The 25,621-nt window shown below is 45.0% G+C and overlaps 1 protein-coding gene across 2 annotated transcripts in view; it reads right to left on the reverse strand.

Moving 5' to 3' along the window:
- Positions 1-2,751: 2,751 nt before the first annotated feature.
- Positions 2,752-25,621, reverse strand: part of Lima1 (LIM domain and actin binding 1) — a 110,536-nt gene continuing 87,666 nt past the window's right edge. Inside the window, exons 8-11 of one of the 2 annotated variants that reach the window (XM_075960645.1) lie at positions 21,429-21,486; positions 18,251-18,360; positions 8,783-8,916; positions 2,752-5,716 (exon numbers count right to left, since the gene is read on the reverse strand). In XM_075960645.1, the coding sequence (XP_075816760.1) occupies positions 4,720-5,716; positions 8,783-8,916; positions 18,251-18,360; positions 21,429-21,486 (1,299 nt within the window). In that variant the 3' untranslated portion in view covers positions 2,752-4,719. The remainder of the gene's footprint in view (positions 5,717-8,782; positions 8,917-18,250; positions 18,361-21,428; positions 21,487-25,621) is intronic. The other variant, XM_075960646.1, reaches the window with a different exon arrangement.

Raw genomic sequence — 25,621 nt, forward strand, 5'->3', positions numbered from 1 at the left:
TACTCCCTATAGGTTTATGAAAGCCAATTACATTCAAACTACCACAAATACCAAAGATTAAGATTTAATATGCAGGGGCTGGAGAAACGATTTAGCAGTTAAAAACATGTTGTTGCTAAAGACCCAGGCTTGCTTGTCGGGCGGTGGTGGTGCACACCTTTAATCCCAGCACTTGGGGGGGCAGAGGCGGATCTCTGTGAATTTGAGGCCAGCCTGGTCTACTAGAGCTAGTTCCCGGACAGGCTCCAAAGCTACAGTGAAACCCTGTCTCAAAAAACTAACTACTAACTAACTAACTAACTAACTAAATACTTGTGCTGGAGAGATGGCTCAGGGCAGCACTGGCTGTTCTTCCAGAGGACCCAAGTTTAATTCCCAGCACCCATATAAAAGATCATAACCATCTGTAATTCCAGTTGCAAGGGATCAGTTTTCTCTTCTGGCCTCCATGGCACCAGTCACCTATGTGATGCACAGATACACATACAGGCAAAGAACTCCTACACATAAAAATAATTCAGTTGGGCGTGGTGGTGCCTGCCTTCAATCCCAACACAGGCAGAGACAGGTGGATCTCTGTGGGTTCTAGGTCAATCTGGTCTAAAGTGAGTTCTAGGACAGGCAGGATGAATCTTGTCTCAACTCCTTCTCCCACCATTTTATATATGTGATTTATTATCATTAAACATTTTGTTTGTATACCTACTTTATACATCTATATACCTTAGTCACACAAAGCTTATTGGGAGGAAAGGGCTCACGAGTGGAATGTAGGAGTCCTGATCTAGGGTAGACTGTGAGAAGCCCCAGCAGAGGCAGAAGTATCTAGAGAATGAGAGATGACAGAGAAGCTGAGACTGCAGTAGAGAGGCTGTGAGGAGCCAAAGGCAGCAGGTGAGACTTAGGAAATGTAAATCCTGGCTGACGGAGAGCCTCAGAGTTGCCAGTCTAAATCCTGGGCGTTGGCCTCTAGCTGACACCCCAGAGAGTCTCAGTAACCCAGCTTATGAACCTCTGGAACTGGGAACTGCCAACCCTGAGGGAGACGCCCTTTCGCCTTGCTGACTTCTACCCTGAACAGGTCTCCAGCTAGCCGCCATTTCTGACAGAGATCTCACGTAAAGCAGTTTCACACAGCCTGGTGTTGTCCAAACAGCCAGCTGCCGGCTGATCTACAGCAGACAGGAACGGTCTCCTGAACCCTATGTAGTCCAAAGATGACCCGTTTTCCTGCCTTCCCCACAGGAAACAAAAGAGGTACCCTCTTTTGTTTGACTCTAGGACTGTACTGTTTTCTAAAGATGTTTGTGTTACTGGGCCATTCTCATGACAGAGACATTAGTATATCAAACCCAGTGACTTTGTTTCATTCTTTATACCTTCATAGTAATGATGTCTGTCTCATCCACTGAAAGGCACAGAGACAGTAACCTCAGTCCAGGAAGCCCGGCCACATGGTGACATCCAGTGGCTGTCCACGGCACTCAAATTGCTTTGTACAAAATCCAGCGTGTTTAGTCTGTGCAAGGTGGAGAGATCAAAGGGGAAGGTACACAGTAGGGGCAGTGAAGCGCAGGCCAGGCCCGGGTATTTCCTGTGTCAGTGAAGTTGGTGCACCGAATCTTCACTGAGCATAGTAGATTTCAGCAAGGGATGAAGGCAAGAGCAGGGGTACTTTGCCATATATTCATAAAACTAGAGAAGAGTGGCGCATGCCTTTAATCCCAGCACTCGGGAGGCAGAGGCAGGCGGATCTCTGTGAGTTCGAGACCAGCCTGGTCTACAAGAGCTAGTTCCAGGACAGGCTCCAAAACCACAGAGAAACCCTGTCTCGAGAAAACCAAAAAAGACTAGAGAAGATGCTGGATGATATAACAAACTGTCCCCAAAGTATACCTACATCCCCAAAAAATCCAATCATAGAAAACTGCCTCTGCATCTTGCATGCTGGGATGATAGAACAAGTCACCACTCCAGCTTGCTTATAATCTTCATTTAAGTGTATATTTTGGTTGGATAGATATCTGTGGATGTCAGTGGAGGGTGTCAGACCCTCTAGAACTGGAATTAGGATGGTTGTGAGCCACCATGTGGGTGCTGGGAGCTAAACCTGGGTCCTTTGAAGAACAGCAAGCACTCTAAAATGCTGTGCCATCTCTCCAGTCTCTTTTTGCTTTGTTTTGTTGAGACAGGGTCTTATTTGTGGCTTTGGCTGGCCTCCAACTCACAGTAATCCTCCTGTCTCAGCCTCCTGAGTCCTGGGATTATAGGCATGGGCCACCATACCTGGTTTTCCAGGGTAGTATTAAAACAACAAATTAACAACAGAAGCAAACGCTTGAACAGTCAACTCTGCAGAAGAAATAGACAACTAAACATCTCACACACAGACTGAAAAACAGGCATTTTCAGCAGAGATGGTTGGAAATTATATTTTGCATGTTAGGCACAATTGTAAGGTGAATTACTAAATGTTGAATACAATAAAACAGTAAAAACCACCACTGGAATTGGAATTGGCAAAACAAACAGCTCATTTTGAAAGTACATACTAATTCTCTTGCCAAATTACTTGCAATTTTCCAGAAAAATTTTGTCTTCCTTCAGGGTGGATGAAAATTCACAATTCAGCTCAATGTCACCATCTAGTGGTGAAATGGATTTTCAGCACATTCCCCCTCAAACTGCTGACGTTAGAGAAGGTCAGGAGACCCGAGACCCTAACAATGGAAACGAACGAACAGTGGAAAGTTGAAATGTAAATTTAAAGCTTTATTGAATAAAAAAGTTTTAGGCTAAAGACTATAAGGAAGCATTATTTAACATCTCCACAAATGCCCAAAGACATCTACCTTAAAAACACCCCCCATACATGATTCGTGCTATCAGCCACATTTAACAAATGTACCCTGTACTCACTCAGAATGTTCTAAAGCCAGAGAAAACTACCTGGGCTGGGTTTTGCCAACTTGAGAAACAGAATGAATGGTCTGGGAATCTCAGTCTGTGGGTTCTGTTGTTGTGAGCAGAGTCACCCCCGGGCAGGAGGCCCTGGTTGTACACAAAAGCAAGCTGAGTAAGACGTGGAAACTGAACCAGTGAGCAGCGTTCCTGCCTCCAGATTCCTGCCCGGCTTCCTCTGAGGACCAGAGACTACGACCTGCATGAGGAAATGAACTTCCTCCTGTCGGTGGCTTTCAGCCCTGTCTTCTAGCACACCAGAGACTCAAGCTAGGCCACCATCCAAGAAGAAGGACCTAAAACTGATTTAATCTAATCCTGGAAATATTATCTGCCATAAAAATCAATGCCTCGGAGCTGATAGGCATTAGGAGGTCTGAGCTCAGGCTGTCCCTCCTGTTATCTCTCCTGGAGTCGTCTTCATTGTGTTCTACAGGGAGCATGGTGTACACTAATCCAAAGGTATTATAAAAACATTTCAGCTGGCCGGGCAGTGGTGGCGCACACCTTTCATCCCAGGCAGAGGCAGGCGGATCTCTGTGAGTTCGAGACCAGCCTGGTCTACAAGAGCTAGTTCCAGGACAGGCTCCAAAACCACAGAGAAACCCTGTCTCGAAAAAACAAAAACAAAAAAACAAAAAACAAAACAAAACAAAAACATTTCAGCTTTCAGTAAAGTGTAAGAAGCCACCAAAAAGAGGAGGCAATCACCTAGAGATCAGACAAAACACACTGGCAAATGCTACAGTCTGGGTACAGCTGGGTCTCTCCAAGCACTAAAGCATATGGGCTGGTCTTTGTTTCCAAGTCATTTCGGAAGGGTGGCTTATCTTTTTTGATTGTTTATTATTTTTGATGGGCGTGTGTGCCACAGGGCACATTTGTCAACTTTGTGGCGCCTGCTCGCTCACCTTTACGTGGGTGCTGTGGATGGAACTCAGGTGGCCAGGTTTGTGTAGCAAGCACCTTTAGTCAGTGAGCCATCTCACTGGGCCACAGGTAGCTGTATAATACCTCAGTAATCAAAAATGCAGAGAGCAGGATGCAAAGCGATAGTTTCCCATATCTACCAGAGGGAGGAAATGCATAAAAAAATTTTGAAAGACTAAATACTTGATTTAACATTGAGTACTAAAAAAGGAAATTGGTAAAAATATCTACACTTGCCCTTTATACTAAAGTGCTTCTGGTCATGATATGTAGGCACCTAAATCTGTTCTGTTTGTTTCCAATTCCACAATGGTTTTATTTGTAGTGTAAAAATGTGTCCCTGTCTAGACATTTTAATATTGACTTTTGGGAATGCAGTGGGCGCTGGCTGCATTACCCAGAGAATCCCCGCTTAGCCCTTATGCATTCTTCGCTGCTAAAAATGGAGTTTCTTTCTTTTCTTTCTCTCTTGTTCCTCCTTTTCTTCCTTTTTGAGTTTTTGAGATGGGTTTTCTCTGTGCAGCTCTGGTTGTTCTAGAACTTCTTTGTAGATCAGGCTGGCTTCGAACTCAGAGATCTGCTGCCTTGCCTTCTGAGTGCTGTGATTAAAGGTGTCTACCACCATACCAGGCTTAAAATGGAGTTTCAATAATGCACTTAGAATGGATTCTCTTTGCTTGTTTTCTGTTTTGGTAGCAGGAATTTCTTTCACAAGTGGCTCCCACATAGATGACAGTTGGCGCCAAGCTGCCTGTCTCTGCGCACCACTTGATAAAGGGAAATGAGACTAGCATTGTGGGAGTTTTAGGCCAGCACCACGGCATTCTGTTATTCTTCATCCTCATCCTCGTCGTAGTACCGATTTCTCTTTATCTGTTCCTCCACAGACAGCTCTCTGACCACTTCCCCCTCCCAGAACCCAACATCTTGAGATTTTTGATTCTGGGTAGTGAATTCTTTAGTAGGAGTGGTGTCCACAAAGCGGGACCAACTCGGAGACTTGGGTTCTAGTGGTGATTGCTGCGTGAGGTCATTGCTGTCATCATCTATGTTTGCTCCGTTCTCTATGAAATTCTCACTCTCCAGCTCAACACCATGAATGTCCTTACTCCTCACCGCTTCCTCCCTGGCAGAATCCCTGCTCTGGCGGCGTGCCTTGTCCACATTTCCATTCTGCCCAGGGCCTTCGGCACTTTCCATGCGTTTCCTTTCCGTTACTAACCCTCCTCCAAACTCCTCATTCTGCTCCGACATGCTCCAGCTTTTCCCGAGAGGAGACGTCTTGGGGCTCTTGACTGAAGAGGTTCGGAATGAGGCAGCTACAGTGAATGGCCGGCTCCGCTCCTTCAGCGAGGAAGAGCGCCTCAGCTTCTTCAGGTCCAGGTCTACGTCCTCTGGAGCCTCCGCCTTGCCAGTTTCCTCCTCAGGAGGCCACTTGGGCTTAGAGACTTTGAACCCTTCCTCCATGGTACTTCCTGAACTGCCAAGCTCAGCTGGGGGTGGCCAGGCGATCTTCAGTTTCTTGGTCTCAGCTGGCTTATCTTCCTTCTCCCTCTGAAAGGAAGCCTTGGCTTCCATACTTGCAGCTAGGACGCCCACCTTAGCGATGGGGGCATCTTCTACCCCAGGGCTATGGGGGGTCTCCCCTGCATTTGGAGGCTGGGCTGGTCTCTCTGTGGTTTCTTCATTTTCACTTTTGCTTGCCCAAAGAGCCTTATGCGGTCTGTGCCCAAACCCTTCGTCATAATTGCCTTTAGACTTGAAGAGCTGGTTGAAGTGAGGCTTGCAGTAGATTCTTCCATGTAAGGAGGCATATGTCCCTAGACTGTCGTCAAAAGAGAAGACATAAAGTCAGTGAGTCTCATTTATATCAGCAGGCTTCAACCTAAGACGGTGAGAAAGTCTCCTGTCCTGCTGTGGGGGTAGGTGCTGGGAACATATAGGGTCTTGTACATAGCAGGTAAACACTGTATTAACTGAGCTCTATCTCTGGTCCCAGGAAAATATCTTTAAAAGCACATAAATGCCCTATTATAATAACTTAATAACATATCGTAAATACCTTACTCTCTCTCCCCTCCAGGTTAGCCTTAAACTCAAGAGTTCCACCTGCCTCTGCCCCCAACCCACGGGATTGGGATTAAAGACGCATGCCACCAATGCCCAGGATACCTTATCTTCTTTTAAGAGCTTTTTTCTTTTTTTCTTTTCTTTCTTTCTTTCTTTCTTTTTTTTTCTGGGGAGGGCCTGAGTGAGCGACCCAGGCTGGCCTTGAACTTGAAATCCTTCTGATTCAGGTGGGGCACTGTCTGTTTTTATCTTTACACAAGACAAGATGATCTATCACTCCCTCGGTCAAACCTTCACTGGTTTCTCTCCTTACCAATATGCAATTCCTCATTTCCAAATGATTTCATTCTCTATCAAAATGTTTAACAATTACTTCTCTGTGAGTCTTCCCTAGGTAATCCCACTTGGCTCTGATCAGCCATACATTACAGTATTTATAACCTGTAACTCCTATCTTTTTCTTCCTAGTTTCTCATTTTGCTAACCTTAAAAGCACAACTCTGTAAGGATGGATACAATGTGCTGAAAAACTTAGCACTTAGTGTCTAATCCTGACTGGATAAAAGCAAGTCATGGCCTATAGGAGAAGGAGCCAGGAGATGGATATGCCTTACCCATTTTAATTTGTTTGTTTGTTTGTTTGTTTTTTGTTTTGTTTTTCAAGACAGGGTTTCTCTATGTAGCTTTGAAGTCTGTTCTGGAACTCTGTAGATCAGGCTGGTCTTGACTTGAACTCACAGAGATCTGCCTCTCTCTGCCTCCTGAGTGCTGGGATAAAAGGCCTGTGCCACCACTGCCCAGCCTTAACTTTTTTTTTTTTAAGATAGACTCTCACAGCCAGGTGGTAGTGAAGCATGCCTTTAATCCCATGGCTTGGGAGGCAGGGACAGGCAGATTTCTGTGAGTTGGAGACCAGCCTGGTCACAGAGCAAGTTCCAGAACAGGCTTCAAAACTACAGAGAAACCTTGAAAACCAAAAGAGCTAGAATCTCTCTATGTAGACCAGGCTAGACTTGAAGCCACAGAGCTCCACCTGCCTCTGTTCTCGAGTGCTGGAACTAGGGTGCACCACCATGCTCAGCCCACTGTAATGGCTTTTAAAGGATCATAACAGGGGTTGGAGTGATGGCTGAAGAGGTTAAGCACTGGCTGCTCTTCCAGAGGACCCAGCACCCACATGACAGGTTGCAACCATCTGTAACTCTAGTTCCAGGGGATCTGATGCCCTGTCTGGCCTATGCAGACAGTAGGCATTCATGTGGTGCAGACATACCTGCAGGTAAAACACTCATATGTATATAAAAAAATTAAAGGGTGATAGCAATGACAGCATTCCCCCAAAAGAGATACATGTTTTGTTGAAAAAAAATTAATCCAAAGATGGTCAGTGGTAGAGTAGACCTTTAAGCCAGCACTCAGGAGGCAGAGGCAGGTGGATCTCTGAGTTTGAGGCAAGCCTGGTGTACAGAGTGAGCTTCAGGACAGCCAAGCCTATACAGAGAAACCCTGTCTTGAAAAACCAATAAACAAATAAATAAATTTTAAAAATTAATTCAATGGGCAGAGAAAGAACTAGAGTGGAGATCCCAGAGGCAGATCTTTTTTTTTTTTTTAATATTTATTTATTTATTTATTTATTTATTTATTTATTTATTTATTATGTATACAATATTCTGTCTGTGTGTATGGTCAGAAGAGGGCACCAGACCTCATTACAGATGGTTGTGAGCCACCATATGGTTGCTGGGAATTGAACTCAGGACCTTTGGAAGAGCAGGCAATGCTCTTAACCACTGAGCCATCTCTCCAGCCCTCAGAGGCAGATCTTGATGCAGTGTAAGGAGCATTATCTAGATAGAGCTACCACTCTGGCTCTAGCTGTGGTGAGCTACAAAACCCCATAGGTGGGGCTGGAGAGACGGCTCAGAGGTTAAGAGCACTGGCTCCTCTTCCAGAGGACTTGAATTCTATTCCCAGCAATCATATGGTGGCTCACAACCATCTAAAATGAGACCTAATGCCTCTTCTGGCCTGTAGGTGTACATGCAGGCAGAACACTATATACACAATAAATAAATCTTAAAACAAACGTAAGAACCCTTGTAGATGCCAGAACATCTTTCAAAAGTGTTCTAGGATACTTGTTTGGGAAGGAAAGATGGAGAAACAACATTTTGGATATTTCCTTTCTGAAACTATGCAATTTAAAATTAAGTAATGTGCTGGGCGGTGGTGGTGCTTGCCTTTAATCCCAGCACTCAGGAGGCAGAGGCAGGTGGATTGCATGAGTTACAGAGAAACTGTGTTTTGAAAAACCAAAAAACAAAAAAAGTAATATGAAATATTTCCCCATATTGACAGTTTTGCTTTAGGGCCCTTCCCCTACCTTTCTCCACTGTGAGGATTGGACTCAGGAGCTTACCACTGGGCTATACCCTCGGCCTTCTTTTTCACTCTTTGAGACATGATTTCACTAAGTTGTCCAGGTAGGCCATAAGCTTGAGGCCTTCCTGCCTCAACGTCCCACGGTAGCTGGGATTCCAAGCCCATGACATGCCTTAGGATTTAAGGTTATGGTTCAAAGGCACCACAGGAAAACACTACTAAATCTAGTCATGGGTGAGGGGTTTTATTAGCAGTTCATAGTATTTTAGGCTTCAGTTCTCACACATCAATGCATCAAGGAGTCCCCAACATCATCATCATTCTGTGTGATGGAGCTGTCCCTCTCCTGGGAGCCTCAGGACCAACAGTGTGTGCTACAAGCCAGAGTCCCCGCGAGCTCTCACTATGCAGAGAAGCCTGTTCGGGACTGACTTACCTAAGTTTGTTGTTGCAATAGGAGCAGCGGAAACAGCTGATGTGAAACACCTGCTGGTTGGCCAGGAGACGCTCCATGGGGTACACGGTCTTCTGACACTCCACACAGGTCTCTCTTGCAGGTGCCTGAAACTTCTAGAGAAGGAAACGGACAATGTCAGTGTCCACAGTGATGACCGGGCAGATGCTGAGATGGGCAGAGGGGGTTTAGTTTATCTCAGGGTCATTTTCATAGGCACTACACCTGCTCAGCTTTACAGCTGACTTGTTAGAACTGGGAGGCTCTCTTGAATAATTCTGTACCAAATTGTGAGGCTGCTCTGAGTATAGAAGCCTTCGAGGTCAGGTGGGTTTGGACTGTGATGCAGAGCAAGGGGTAGACAAGTTAACACACACAGACACACGCGCGCGCACACACACACTCCTATAGGGAACATTAAGGATGGAGAGCTGTAGTTAGAAGGGCAGGGAGTAAGAGAAAGTAAAATCACAACACAGAAGAAAGAAGTTCAATCCATGTGGCAAGTAAAAGGAGTCGATTACAGCAGTTCGGGGTGTGGGGTGTCGGGTGTTCAAGCAAAACAAAAGCATTAAGCTTAGGGAATCGGGTAAAGGCATTTCAATTTCTTTGGAACATCTTTTATTACTCTCTACAGGTTTTATTCTAGTTTTTTTTTTTAGACAGATTTATATATTACCCAGTGGTTCTCAAACTCATATTTCCAGGTATGACTTTTATCTTCCTACCTCTACTTCCCAAGTGCCAAGATTATATGTATAAGGCATTACATCTAAATGTGGCATATTTAAAAAACTTTTTTACACTTACTATTACTCTATTTTTATCAATGTATATGTACAACTCTGGGGAGTTTGATCTCTCCTGCCATAGGGTTTTGGGGATTGAGCTCAGGTCCTTAGGGTTGGCATTAAGCATTTTTTACCTGCTAAGCCATCTTGCCAGCCTCAAGTTAGGCATATTTTGAAACAAGCCTAAAGTGACATACAAATGCAATAATTTGTAAGAGAAACAAACCACAGCACTTGGATTCCAGAAGGAAGCATAGCCTACTAAACTGCCTATAACACGCCCGAAAACTAGCAGAGACTAAAGCAATGCCCTGGGCAATGCTATATAGTTAATGACAAGTCTGTGAGCTGCTTACAAACTGTGGATTAAGAGCTGCCATGCAGCTCAACACAATAATTCAGTTTCTAAAAATAGGAGAGCTGGGGGCTGGCAGATCTGGGCTCATAGCTCAACACAGAATCAAACTGGGCATGGCTGTACATGTCTGTAATCCCAGCACTTGAGAGGTGGGAGCAGAAGGATTGTAAATTCAAGGCCATCCTTGGCTACTGTCAAGTCTGAGCAAGCCTACACTTCCTGAGACCCTAAACCCCTCCCCCAGTCTGCTATTGTAGCCTTGATAAAAGCCAGAATTCTAAAACAGATTATGAGCATTTACATGATAAACAGTCTAACCTGGCCACTGAAGGTGGCAGAGCTTGCTGTCCCTGACCTGACAAACATCTCAGGCAATAGAGGAAGAATGCAATGCAATTTAGGTGGCCAGGTTCCTAGGTGTCCCCTGTGGGACTTAGATGAACTTGGCTTCTCAGCAGAAAACATAAGATGGTAAATAGTGCAAATTAATCCCTAGGCCCAGAACCAGAATTTAGTTAAGCCCCAAAGGACCAGGTTATAGGCAGAAAAGACTTAATAACTCTGAAGATAGACCCACAAAAACAAACAAACAAAAAATATCATGCCAATTGCATATTTGCTACAGGAACAAAATAAAAAAGTGGGGATTGTTTTCCAAGTAGGCTTGGTAGAAAATGGAAGCAGAAACAAATATAAAATGAAAGTGAAGATCTATAAAACTAAGCTTAATAAAATGACTGGCAAAACCAAAGGATTTAAGAATAAAAGAGGTAGCCAGGCGGTGGTGGCGCACGCCTTTAATCCCAGCACTTGGGAGGCAGAGGCAGGCGGATCTCTGAGTTCAAAGCCAGCCTGGTCTACAGAGCTAGTTCCAAAACAGGCTCCAAAGTACACAGAGAAACCCTGTCTTGAAGCTGCCTCCCTCCAAAAAGAACAAGTGCAAAATGGAGTGGAAGTGACAAGTTAAGAGCGATCCCTTTATCTGGAAGGGCAGAGTCCTAAAGAGAAAAAACGTTAACCAACCAAAGGCTGCAGGTTAACTTAGTCTACCAGTCATAGAAAGTTACTAAAGGTGACCCAAGTTACTGCGGTGGGTGCTGTTGGCAGCCACTAAGGTATTATTTGAAGAACAGATTTTCTCTTTCTTTCTTTCTTTCTTTCTTTCTTTCTTTCTTTCTTTCTTTCTTTCTTTCTTTCTTTCTTTTCTTTCAGACAGGATTCCTCTGTGTAACAGCTCTAGCTGACCTGGAACTAACTAGCTGTTGTAAACCAGGCTGGCCTTGAACTCACAGAGATCTGCCTGCCTCTGCCTCCCAAGTGCTGGGATTAAAGGCGTGCGCCACCACAGTTGGGCTCTTTTATAGACATTCTAATAGGATTAGATTTAGAGGGAGATATTGTTGCCTCATTTTAATAAGGTGTTCTTTACAAGGACTGGGTATTTTCTTGCTCAGTTAGCAGGACCTAGATTAAAATGCAGAATAAAATTTGAGAATAATGCTACCATTGGAGCTACTAAAGAGAATCTGTCCAAATTGAGTAAGTGATAGGGTAAATGTGCTTATCAGAGTGAGAATCTTTCTCAGCTGCAAAGAATGAATCCTGTATATTCAACAGTTGAAATAGATTTGGGAGAACAACAGTAAAGGATACAGAGCATGCTTACACACACACACACACACACACACACACACACACACACAGAAAGAACACACCAAGGACGAATGCAGCCCAGGGGACAGAAAGGAGAACCTGAGAGACAGTGAAGGTTTTGCTCACATTAGGAGGAAAGTGAAGGCAGGAGCAGAGATTAGGTACCAGGAGCAGGACGCAGAAGCTGGAAGAGACGAATAGGAACCTTTAATGAATACACAGCATTTGGTGTGCCCTGGAGCATTCGAGTGCAGCCGAGCTGAAACTCAGACTCGGATCCAAGAATAAGACCACATTCTCTTTCAAGTAACTCTGTTCCAGGAGGTAGAACCCAGCCCTCTCAGATCTACCTGGAACACATTCAGCCTCGAGAGAAAGAGAGCTTTTATGAACCTTCACCCACACAAAGGAGTTGTCTGGTTAATAATTCTTCAGCCTTCTATCGCTTCCCACCTACCCACACCTGCTGTCTTCACTGAGCCTCCCACATACACTGGAAAGTCACCTCCTCCTTGACATCAGCTTGACAGCCTGCTGCCTTAGTCAACAGCCTGACTGCGATTCTAGCTGGCCAGCCCACCAGGTTCCGGTGACTTCTAGTCATGTCTCACCGTCTTCTCTTGCTACGGGCGTGTGCAGCAGCAGCTGCCCAAGGGACCTTCTACTGTCATAAAACAACATAAGAGGCTCCCAGTCCAGTGGCTGTGCTGGGCCTTCCCTTTAATTGTCCATCCTGGGCTCTCAGCCACTTTTCTGTAATTTCCCCATGTCTATTCAGGCAACAGGAAGCACAGTCAGCGCGAAAACTCCCCATTATCGGAGGCCTGGCATGCATCCTGCCCACGTCTCCATGGTAGGTTCAGACTCGGCACAGCGTGCTCAGAACTCTGCCAACATGGGAACGTTAGACGTGTTTTATCTTTACAATATATTTTCTCATTGCGTAAGTAAAGACTTTTTTCTTCCTTTCTGTTCCTCCACCCCCTTTCTCACACATAGATACTGAAGCGTGAGGGGCATCAGAAGCCTGACCAAGGTTACACACACAGTCAGGAACTCCCAACTCAGACCAACATTGTTTTCTACACCGTGCAGGGCGGTTGTTCAGCTCCCGTAACTAAAGGCAACTCTTTGGAAAGAGAGAGCAGAATGTTAGTCCTCACACATGCATCAAGCTTTAGTCCTCACTTGATTTCAAATTAAAACATGTAGATACTATCTTCACGACATTCTGAAATGGATGGGGTAACATAGAAATAATCTATATTAATCAACATATGAGGAATATTACAGACCTTCTTTTGATGGGCATCTATCTACGTAAGGCTATTTTCCAATGAATCTACATGGATTCATCTATATTCTTTCAGCATTTTGTCTTACACATATTTTTCAGTCTAATGAAGGCCCCATTGGTGGAGTATCTGTGAATGAGGAGAAAGGGAAGCAGCTGGCCATTGGCAGTGAAACCACGCCTTTAGACATGATGAAATCAGAGAAAAATTCTGCACTGATGCCCGACCTCCATTCATCAGATGGATACCACAAATGCCGTTCATTCCTTCCTTCCAGTTTGCGCAAAATAACTAGGTAATAAAACTGAAATTCTTTACCATGCAGTAAATGGCTGAGCCAGCTCAGTGTAGCCTGCAGCTTCTCTGAGCGGAATTCTCTGTGAACTCGTTCCAGGACCATTCAGATCCCAGACAGGCTGCCTCTAATAAATAGACTATCTGCAGGAGGGCAGAGGTGAGGACGCGGGAAAGGCAGTGACAACATTCTCGTGACCGTCAATCATAACTGTCATAGCTTTGTTTAAAGGGCACAAAGCCAGGCTGGGGGAGGGCAGCTCAGTGGAAAGAGCTTGCTTATCATGCTTTGTGGCTTGACATCCCCAGCAGCACAGGACAAAACCACTGAGCCTCTTATCTCTCCCCACAGGGAACAGCTAGGCAGGTACTGAAAGGGACACCCCATAGTGTGTCCTGCCAAGCAGTGTGTGGTGCTCTCTCTCCTTCCAGCTCTGCCAGCAGGGCCCTTTGAAGGAACCTGGGACTCAGCTGTCTCGGCACAATGAGGACAAGTTGGTGGTCCTCAGGATGGTCACATCCTCTTGCCTTTTCCTTCCTTCTGGGGTCTTGATCTCTCTCCCCAACCCGTCTGTCATTAGGAACTGAAAACCCCAGAAGCCAGGCATGATGGTAAATGCCTATAATCTTTGTACTCGGGAGGCAGACACAGGAGAATTATAAGACTTGAACTACACAGTGAATTGAGGCCAGCCTGGGAAGAATAGTGAAACCCTGTCTCAAATGATCTTTGAAAAGTTGTTAAAAATCCCCAGGGTTGGGGCTGGAGAGGTGGCTCAGTGGGTAAGAGCACTGGTTGCTCTGGCAGAGGACTCGGGTTCAATTCCCAGCATCCAAACCGTGGCTCACAGCCACCTGTAACTGCTGTTCCAGGGGATCTGATACCTTCTTCTGACCTTCATAGGAACCAGGTACATACAACGCAAACATACATGCAGGCAAAACATTCATACAATAAAATAGAGACATAAAAATTTAAAAAGTCCCAGAGTTTCTTGAAGTAGGCTAGACCTGACCTTTGTTCCAGCCCACAGGTTCTGATGTCAGTACACTATCTTCATTGAGAACAAGCTTGCAGCTTGAACTTCGTCAGCATTACGCATGCCTCTCAAAATGAGCTCTGTGGCCAGTGTTCAAAATCTACAACATTCTTGCTTTCCTCACGCTGGCATGAAAGGCGTCTGACTCTATATCACGCCTGAGAATTTTATTTTTATTTTATATGTATGAGTGTTTTGTCTACATGTATGTTATGTGCACTGCAAGTGTGCTTGGTGCTCCAGGGCAGAGAGGTCACTGGATCCCCTGGAACTGGAGTTACTGATGCTTATGAGCTACCATGTGGTTGCTGGGAACTGAACTAAACTTTGAAATTATTTGAGTTCCCTGCCTAGGATGCCCTATTTTTCAGTAACAGGCACTAAGAACGGATCTCCTCCCCTGACTCAGGATGCGTGGGATTCAGAAATCTATTTTGATTGAACAAATGTATTCTTAGCTGCATGTAATTTTCTAAAGTAGAGACATAACTTCTGCTGCAAAGTCTAGGGCCATGAGACCAGTTACGCCAGCAGGCCTTTCTGTACAGTTACTAAAGCTTTTATCTTACCTGTAAACTGTAAGGGGACTTTGAGCAAGAGAGAACAAACAGCTCGTAAATAAAGTGGAGATGAAATGAGGTCCCAGACCCGGCTCTGCACACCAGCACCTGAGCTCTGGACTACCGACAGACACAGGGACCTGGGTGACACACTCTAGTCCTCACCCAAACTTCAAATTCTGAGGTGTGTGTAAAGGCAGGCTGTGAAAGCTATGACGACATGACCAGGAACAAAGGCGCCCATGGCTCCAAGGTAAGCACGAAGAGATCTGCCCCATGTATTTCCTCTCTGACCAACTCAGGAGACCTTGTGATGTGTCCTTTTACAGAGCACTCACGGTTCGGGGCCTGGAGGATCTCAATCTCGCGTTGGGTCAGCACAAGCAAGTCCTAAGTCATCTGGCCCAATAGGCCAAGGAAGGTAGCAGAACCGTGTTGAGAAATCAATCGTTCTCAGTACCAGATGTTTGTTCGTGGACCAACCAGGGCTCCGATTCTTCGGTTACACAGAATCCATAACCAGGTCAGATAGACTATGTCACTGTGAAGGGTCAGTCTCAATGCACAGTCCAGGCTAGCCCGGAATTTGCTATCCTCCTGCCTCAGCTTAAGCATGCACCACTATGCCTGGCTTCGCTACTCTTTTCTTTTTCATTTATTTTTAAGTGTGTGTGTGTATGTGTGTGTGTGCGTGTGTGCGTGTGTGAACGCGCATTGTAACACACTAGGAAAACCCAGAGGACAGCTTGCAGGAGTTGGTTCTTTCTTTTCTTGTGGGCTCAAGCAGCTTGTCATGTGGCTTATCTGCTGAGCCATTTCACTGATGGTGCTGGCAAATTGTATGTCAGTTTGACACTGGCTAGAGAGTCATCTGAGAGGTGGGAGCCTCAGCTGAGAAAACAGCTTCATAAGACTGGGTTGTAGGCAAAGCCTGGAGAGCGCTCTCTCTCTCTCTCTCTCTCTCTCTCTCTCTCTCTCTCTCTCTCTCTCTTTTTCTGAGACAGGGTTTCTCTGTGTAGTCTTGGAGCCTGACCTGGAACTTGCTCTGTAGACCAGGCTGGCCTCAAACTCACAGAGATCTGCCTGTCTCTGCCTCCCAGTTGCTGGGATTAAAGGCATGGGCCACCACCTCCTGGCTGCATTTTCTTAATTACTGATTGATGGTGGAGGGCCCAGCCCATGTGGGTGGTGCCATCCCTGGGCTGGTGATCCTGGGCTCTAGGAGAAGGGCAAGCCAGTAAGCAACACCCCCTTCATGGCCTCTGCATCAGCTCCTGCCGCCAAGTTCCTGCCCTGCTTCCTTCAACAATGAACTACAATGCAGAAGTGTGAGTCAAGTAAACCCTTTCCTCCCCAGCTTGCTTTTGGAAATGGTGTTTTATCATAGCAATGGTAGGTCTTCTTCTTCTTCTTTGTTTGTTTGTTTACTTTTTGTTTTTCTGAGACGGGGTTTCTCTGTGTAGCCCTAGCTGTCCTGGAACTCACTCTGTAGACCAGGCTGGCCTTGAACTCACAGAGATCTGCCTGTCTCTGCCTCCCGAGTGCTGGGATTAAGGGCGTGTGCCACCACCGCCCGGCAGCACTGGTCTTCTTTACCACCTTCCCTGCCTGATTTTTTCTTGCAGAACTCGAGGATGGAATCCAGGTTCTTGCATATTAGGAAAGCACTCTACCATGGAGCTAGGGCCCAGCCCCTCTATCTTTGTCTTTACATTTAAAAAATTTATTATTGGGGGCTGGAGAGATGGCTCAGTGGTTAAGAGCACTGGCTGCTCTTCCAAAGGTCCTGAGTTCAATTCCCAGCAACCACATGGTGGCTCACAACCATCTGTAATGAGGTCTGGGGCCCTCTTCTGGCCTGCAGACATACACACAGACAGAATATTGTATACCGCCAGGCGATGGTGGCGCACGCCTTTAATCCCAGCACTCGGGAGGCAGAGGCAGGCGGATCTCTGTGAGTTCGAGACCAGCCTGGTCTACAGAGCTAGTTCCAGGACAGGCTCCAAAGCCACAGAGAAACCCTATCTCGAAAAACCAAAAAAAAAAAAAAAAAAACACCAAAAAAAAGAATATTGTATACGTAATAAATAAATAAATTTTTAAAAAATTTATTATTATTTTTAAAGTTAATGTATATGTGTCTGTGAGTTTGGAAATGCATGTAGATGCAGATGTCCAAGGAAGCCAGAGGTGTAGGATCTCCTTGGAAATGGAGTTAAGGGTGACTGTAAGCCGTGTGCAGTGGATGCTGGGACCAGACTCGGATCCTCTGCTCCGGTGTTACTCATTCCCATTTCTCTAGCCACCTCCCCCACCACTTTTTTAAAAATCGATTTTTGATTCAGAACCACAACCCAAATGTTGACATGTGGGCAGAGCTGTGGGAAGGAAGGCCATGTACGGCACTGGCTACCTTTCCAGCCTTCAGACCCTGGGAAGATGGAGCACCGAGAGCCGATCTCTGGACAGAGTCAAGCAGAATACAGGCGCTGGTTCAACTCCTGAGACTCCGTTGGTGCCAGGCATGGTCTTGTGTGGTCTAGCTGGGGCACTCAGCTGCACTCTAGACTCTCGGTTCATTTTTTTATACTTGCTCGCCCCTTCCTTCCTTCCTTCCTTCCTTCCTTCCTTCCTTCCTTCCTTCCTTCCTTCCTTCCTTCCTTCCTTCCTTCCTTCCTTCCTTTTGGTTTTTTGAGACAGGGTTTCTCTGTAGCTTTGGAGCCTGTCCTGGAACTAGCTCTTGTAGACCAGGCTGGCCCCAAACTCAGAGATCTGTCTGCCTCTGCCTCCCGAGTGCTAGGATTAGTCACTTCCCATCTTATTTCTTGAGACAAAGTCTCTAACCGAACCTTAAGCTTATCTATTTGGCTAGACTGGCTGGCCAGCAAATCTCAGATATTCTCCATCCCCCGTTTTGTTGTTATCTTGTTTGCCTTAAACTTATGGCAAATCTTGTCTCACCTCTGAACTCACAGCAACCCTGCTTCAGACTCCTGAATGCTGGGATTACAGCTGGAAGCCACCGTGACAAACTAACAGACTTGGACGGCCTGGAACTCAAGAGACATGCTCACCTGCTTTTTGAGAGATTAAAGGTGTGTGCTACCATAACTGGCTGAAAGTGATTCTGTGTGTGTGTGTGTGTGTGTGTGTGTGTGTGTGTGTGTGTGTCCCAGGAGGCCAGAAGAGGGTGGTGGACCATCTGGAATTGGAGTGAGTACTGGGAATTGAACCTGGGTCCCCTGGAAGAACAGTGGGTGTTTTTTACCCAGTGAGCTCTTTCTCCTGCCCCTGAAAATGACCTTTAGGCATATCTTTCCTGGCATCATATTGAGGACAGCCAAAACAGGTAATGCTGAACAGCCAAAACAGGTAATGCTGAACAGAGTGATAAAAACTGCAAAACATGGAACCAGAAACAAGAGTCTAGGACTCGACAAGCAAGCGCTACCATACCTTCACCGTTTTGGAAGGAGAACTTTCCGGAAGACTGGAGGTTCTGGCATCAGGACTCAATGGCTCGGGGTGCACAGGCTGCGGGCCCTCACTCTTCACCTGGGAGGCACCTGATAGAGTCAATGAAGGCAGGCATTTTAGAGTAGCTCAGAGCAAGGTTCTTTTGGGAAGAAAAACATGGTTCCCACAGGAACCAGTCATCTTAGCCTCAGAAAAAAAACCTGCTTTCCTGTGGAAGAGGTTCTAAACTGAAATCGCCCCGGGCTCCCCCAGGAGTCAGGCTGCCAGCACACAGCTGGGACCCAAACCACTTGTGTGACATTCTGCTCTGAGGCGACTGCCATTCCTTAAGGCTGTGTATAGATTTTGCTGGTTTTGGTAGTTGGCATACTCCCAATGATTTCTTCTGCGGCGCTTCAGCTGAAGCTGGAGAAAACGAAGGAGTTGAGTCTCTATGGGTCATCCTCTTAAAAAAAATTTTAGACACAGGGTCTTGCTCTGGGTGGGGTAGAATTTGTTATGTAGACCAGGCTGGAGATTTACTATGCTTCTTCTGTCCAAGCGCAGGGACTAAAGGTGTGCCACTATGAACAGTTTGCTTTGGATTAGTTTTAAGCAGATTCAATAATGAAAATACCACATAAAGGTTTTCTTTCTAATTATTTAAGCAACGGCAAACAAATTAAGTTCTTGCCAGTGTATGTATGTCCCAATGAAACTCGGAAGATATGGAAAAGCCATTCACACAGCTGGTAAAAGACCATTTAAACAAAATTCCTGAGTCTAAAATTGGGGCAGCAAGATGGCTCTGGAGGTAAAAGCCCTTGCCACTAAGCCTGAGGCCCTGAGTTCAATCCCCGACACCTGTTAGTGAAAAAGAGCACAGACTCCCACAAGCTGGCCTGAGTCCTCATGAAAATAAATAAATAAAATATAATTTTGTGAGAGCTATAGAGATGGCTAAGATGTTAAAAGCCCTGACTGTTCTTCTGGAGGTTCTGAGTTCAATCCCCAGCAACCGCATGGTGATTCAGAACCATCTGTAATGAGATCTGATACCCTTTTTTTTTTTTTTTTTGGTTTTTCGAGACAGGGTTTCTCTGTGGTTTTGGAGCCTGTCCTGGAACTAGCTCTTGTAGACCAGGCTGGTCTCGAACTCACAGAGATCCGCCTGCCTCTGCCTCCCAAGTGCTGGGATTAAAGGCATCCGCCACCACCGCCCGGCTATCTGATACCCTTTTCTGACACACAGGCATACATGCAGACAGAACACTCTATACATAATAAATAAATCTTTAAAAAATGTTTTTAAAGAACAAAGCAGCATAGCACTGAAAGGTAATGGTTTGTTTCTAGAGAAAAGAAAAAGAAGGAAGAAATGTATTGCAAACCTAATTTTAAAAAACCCTTTAGTTCAAGCAAACAAACATAGAAGGTACACTTCTGATTTCAGGCTGAGTGCTTCTGGGCAATCGCAAGGGAGATTTATAGCCATCTGCTTGACTCGTGCTCTGACCTCCGTTTTGAGGGTTTCTGTGTCCAGATTTGTTGTGGGGGAAGCTAGAAATCTATACATATTTAAGAACAATTCACTGAGCTGGGTAAAGAGGCACAGCCTTTAATCCCCACTTGAAGGCAAAGGCAGATGGATGTCTGTGAGTTCAAGGCCAGCCTGGTCTACATAGTGAATTCCAGGGCAGCCAGGGCTATGTAGAGAACCTCCACACACAGAAAAAAGGAAAAACCAAAAATAACAAAACAACAGCACACTGAAAATCAGCAGTGGCCTCAGTATCACGAGCATTACAGCGTAATCTCATGTGTCTAACTGCAGCATCCAGGAGGCACGGGCAGGGGAGCTCAGGAAGTTCTAGCCCAGTGGATGTGAGACCAAGTCAGAAAAGTAAATAAATAAAGCAGAGATAGCAAATGGTTCGGGAAGCCCTTTATATGTGTAGCTTTTATTGGTTAATGAATAAAGAAGTTGCTTTGGTCTGTGATAGGGCAGAGTAGAGCTAGGCAGGGAAACTAAACTGAATGCTGGGAGAAAGAAGGCAGAGTCAGAGGGAAGGCATGGAGTCACCAGAGAAGACAGACACTGTAAGCCACAGCCACGTGGCGATACCTAAGTCATTAGAAATGGGTTATTTTAAGATATAAGAGCTAGTAAGAAAGATGCTTAAGCTATTGGCCAAACAGTACTGCAATTGTTATAGTTTCTGTGTGATTATTTCGGGTCTGGGCAGTCGGAAACAAATGAGCAGCCTCTGCTTACAGTAAAGTAAAACCCAAATCTTTTATCTTTGAGGAACCAGGCTTACAATTACTTCAAAACTGTATAAAATTATGTCAAAACTCAGCACTTTGAGGAAAAAAATCCCTAAGTCTTTAAATGTTTCCCCATAATTAATACAGTTCTTCTTGAACACCATCTATTAAAATAAGACTTCAAGATCAGTTTATATAGCTTCAGACTTGGAATAGTTCAGTGCAAAAGGTAGGATAAGTTCAATGAGAGAAGTGTTGTTAAAAGTTATTCTTTTAGTAAGGGATGGGTAGATGGTTCAGAAGTTAAGAGCACTGGCTGCTCTTTCATAGGACCCAGGTTCAATTCCCAGCAACCACATGGTAACTCCTGTCTGTAACTCCAGTCCCAGGGGATCTGATGCCATTGTCTTAATAGATACTACAGGCACATGGTACACAGACAACACTCAGGCATGCATATATATATATATAATGAATATACATATACATTAAATAAAAATAAATAAAAATCTCAAAAATTTATAGAAAAAAAAAGTTAGCCGGATGGTGGTGGTGCACACCTTTAATCCCAGCACTCAGGAGGCAGAGGCAGATAGATCTCTATGAGTTCGAGGCCAGCATGGTCTACGAGAGCTAGTTCCAGGACAGGCTCTGAAGCTACAGAGAAACCCTACCTTGAAAACAAACAAGCAAAACAATAACAAGAAATCTTTGTTCCATGTTACCATGTTACCCACATGTAACTCAACTTCTCCCTGAGCTATGAAAAGAGTGAAGGGTGTTCAAACAGCAATCCCGAAAACCCAGTGGAAACTCGGATGAGCTTAGCTGCTGGTGTGATGTGGGGCATACCGCACCACTGTGTGCTATGTCCCTAACCCACCATAAAGGGCTAAGAGCAAATGCTTACAGGCATCATCTTCAGCAAGGCTACAATGGGCCACCAGGCTATTCTCAGTCGCAGAAACCTACAGGAAAAAAACAAAAAAGATTAAGCGGAATTAGGAAGCACATTAAAAACAAAAGAGCAGACCCACTGCCAAGGCCATAAAAACCTGCTGACTCCAGTTAGTCACTGGCTGCCTGGGGGAAAATAACGGCCCCAGAACAGCTGAGCATTTAAACAAGAGGCAGCAAACGTCTTTTACGAGGATATTAACGTGCCTCTCAATTACAGAGGAACACTAGAACAGACTGCATTCAGCTGCCAAGTGTGCCTGTCTCCCTCATAAAGAACTTTCAAGCCATATCTCAGGAAGCAAAAACCAAACAAAATCCCACGGCAAGGAGAGCGAACCCCCCATGTACTGAGAATGATCCACAGCAAGGGCTAGGAGCATCTTTAAGTACAGGAGTTATTGTTACTCTTATTTTCCTGGTTTTGTTTCTGTGTTTTGGGTGGAGAGGTTGAGACTTGGGAGGTGAAGGGAAGAGGATCAGAAGTTAAAGATAATTCCCCTGCTATACTGTGAGTTTGATATACCTGGGCTACAATATATCGTGTCTCAAAAAAATAAAAATAAGGATAAAAATAAAAAATTAAAAAAAGAAAGAAGGAAAGAAAGAAAGAAAAAAGGAGCAATAGTTGAAGAAGTTGGCTCTTCTGTTAAGAGCACTTGTTGCTCTTTTGAAGGATCCAGGTTCAATTCCCAGCACCCACGATCATCTAACTCTAGTTAGTCCCAGGGAATCCAACACCCTCTTTTGACCATTTCAGATGTTACATTCAGATTGCGGGGTCGCCCCAAAACACCGCAGAGTCACCCCAAAAACACCACAGAGTATGCACTCATATGTAAAAGCAAAGAGCCTTTATTCAAGCTTGAGCTTAGACTTGTCTGAATCAGTGTTTGAGAGAAAGTACCAAGCTGGGCTAGAGGTTGAAGTGAGGGGATTTCCAGGGTTCAGGGCCCTGATTGGCTGACATTTGTCTAGGGGTATTGGCAAAAGGGGAAATACGTGAGTCCAGGGCTTAGGGACAGCTTATCTAATGGTTGGAATGTCAGGTACTTCCCTTTAGACGCCAGCCCTCCCTGGATGGTGTCAGCTGAAGTCTTTTCCTGGAACCCAGTGCTGCCTCCTGCCATGGCAGCTGTGCCGCCTGGGCCCCACGTGTGGCCAGGCTGCCCTGGTCATCAGATACCAGGAAAAGCATAGTGCACAGACATACACACATGCAAAAAAACTCATACACATAAGAAAATAGTAATAATAGAAATATATATCTAAGAAAAAAATTAAAAACAAGCCAGGCGGTGGTGGCGCAAGCCTTTAATCCCAGCACTCGGGAGGCAGAGGCAGGCGGATCTCTGGGAGTTCGAGGCCAGCCTGGTCTACAAGAGCTAGTTCCAGGACGGGCACCAAAGCTACAGAGAAACCCTGTCTCGAAAAACCAAAATAAAAAACAAATTAAAAACAAACAAACAAAAAACCCATACTGCCACACCTGCGGGAAAACCCAAAAACCAACAGAAAAATTCCAGTCTAAAAATGGCAGTTTGTGTTTTTTTAAAAAAACAAGAAGCAGATCTTTTTTTTCTTTTTTTTTTTACAGATTTGTTTATTTATTTATTATGTATACAGTGTTGGTATCAGACCTCATTATAGATTGTGAACTGAACTCAGGACCTCTGGAAGAACAGTCAGTGCTCTTAATCTCTGAGCCATTCCTCCAGCCCAAGAAGCAGATCTTATGCATAGGTACTATATCCTTTCCTCAGAAGCCATCCTGGTGTACATATTCCATCTTTAAGATCATGATGCTGGTTTCAATGGGTGACACCAAGTGTCTCTATCCAGATGTCTGAAGAACCGAATACATTTACAGTGGAGACTAAGTTGTTGGCGGACCATACCCGAACGCTACACCAGCATTTTCCCCTACTCTCTTTTCACTGTGGGAACTCGACCTTGGCAAAGAATAAACCAGAATAATCACAGTTGATATTTGCTGAGTGTTTAACACATGACAGGCATTGGACTGATTGCCTCAACATGCAGTATTTCACTTAATGATATGAAATATATTTTTTGGCTGGGCGGTGGCAGCATACACCTTTAACTGTAGCACTTGGGAGGCAGAGGCAGGTGGATCTCTGTGAGTTCAAAGCCAGTCTGGTCTACAGAGCTAGTTCCAGGACAGCTAGAGCTGTTACACAGAGAAACCCTGTCTTGAGAAAACAAAACCAAAACCAACCAAACAAACAAACAAAATTTTTTTTTGAAATTGCTTGGTCATAAAAAGATCTTCACTGCTGGCTGGTTGGCACATGCCTACAAGCTCAAGAAACAGAGGTAGGAGGGGCCAGTAATTCAGGGTCATCCTTGTCTATACAGTAAACTAGATGTTAGCCTATACTATATGAGACTCTGTCACCAAATCCAAAACCAAAGACCTTCAACTCTAGTGAATTTGTAGGCGCATCCATCCTGGGCTGTTCTTCCCTAACCTTTAATCCAGTCCCCTTGAACACTTAATGTTGACGTCCTGTAATTGCACATGGAGGGCCAGATATTGTTACTACAGGCACTTCCAGGCAGGAGCCCCAGAGACCACGCTCAGACATCTCATTATAGAAAAGGCAACGGCTTGACCAAGCATGGCATTTCAAGAAAGTTCGCGGAGAGACTGCACGGCAGTTAAGAGCACTGGCTGTCCCTGCAGAGGACCTGCGGCCAATTCCAACTCCCACATGGTGGCTCACAACTGCCTGTCACTTTAGTTCCAGGCTGTCCAGTGCCCTCTTACATTCTCAAAGGTAAACAAAAATATGTGTGTGCTTGGCTTTTTATTTTGTTTTGTTTTTCTGACACAGGGTTTCTTTGTAGCTTTAGAGCCTGTCCCGGAACTAGCTCTTATAGACCAGGCTGGCCTCAAACTCAGAGACATCAGCCCGCCTCTGCCTCCTTAGTGGTCGGATTAAAGAAGTGCGCTGCCACCACCACCCAGCTTGTTTGTTTTTTTGTTTGTTTTGTTTTTTTGAAAGAACATTTCCTGTAGCATTAACATCTTTTTGTAGCAGACCAAAGTTCAAACAGAGAATTGGTACTGGTTAACTAAAGGCGGTCGGTCGGGCAGCCTGGAGGAGAGCCAGGCTCTAAAAAGCCTACACTGGGCAGGAAGAGCTTGCAGCGCATTTATTGTCTTTACCTCCTCCTTCCACCCACTCCCTGATTTATGATTCTCTTGCAACTCTGCTCTTTTGCACTGTAATTAAAATGTTCTGATCTTGCAGTTTGTTCCAGAGTTCTAATTTCAAATCTAATCAGCATGAAGACAATCAAGAATGAAGCACAAAACAGAATTAAGGACACCATGAGCATCATTTTCCAGATGAGTGTTTCTTCAGTTATGATCTTGAGGTAAAGATGAGGAGATTTTCAGTGATGAGATTTTTTTTATAGTTTATTTATAAACTATAAGGAAAATCCCAAACATATTTGGGAAACAGCCTTCACTGGCCAGGCACGGTGACGTGCACCTTTAATTCCAGTACTTAAGAGGCAGAGACGGCGAGGTCTCTGTAAGTTTCAGGCCAGCCTGGTCTAAAGGGTAAGACCCTGTCTCAAAAAAAGGAAGAAAGAGCATGGTTGTAAGGATGTGTACAGTTTATTACTTTTTTAAAGATTAAAGTAAATCTAAGTATGAGTTCTTTGCCTGCTGGTATGCATGTGCACCATGTGTACGCCTAGTGTGCACGGATGCTCAGAAAAGGGTGGAAGATTCCCTGGAATTTTAGTTATAGACAATTGTGAACTGCTATGTGGGTGATGGGAACTGAACCCGGATCTGCTCATTACTGCTAAGCCCAGTATAAAATTTACTTGATGAGTCTCTGACAGGCAAGAATGCTGTCTACATAAATTTTTGCTTGCTGCCACTAAGCCATCCATCTTATCACAAATGTGATTTTCTGGCACTCTTTCCATGGCCTCCCACTGATATCTGATTATATCTAAGCCCTTGAGGGTGGCCCAGAAGGCAGTTCCAGATCCTGACCCTGTCTCTCACTACTCTCATTATTTACTACCACTACCTTGCCAAATCAATCAAATGGCACCTACCAAGCCAATCTCAGGTCTCTGCACTCTGCTGCGCCTGCA

The sequence above is a fragment of the Microtus pennsylvanicus genome, chromosome 2, assembly GCF_037038515.1.
Source record: "Microtus pennsylvanicus isolate mMicPen1 chromosome 2, mMicPen1.hap1, whole genome shotgun sequence".
NCBI classification, from domain to species: Eukaryota; Metazoa; Chordata; class Mammalia; order Rodentia; family Cricetidae; genus Microtus; species Microtus pennsylvanicus.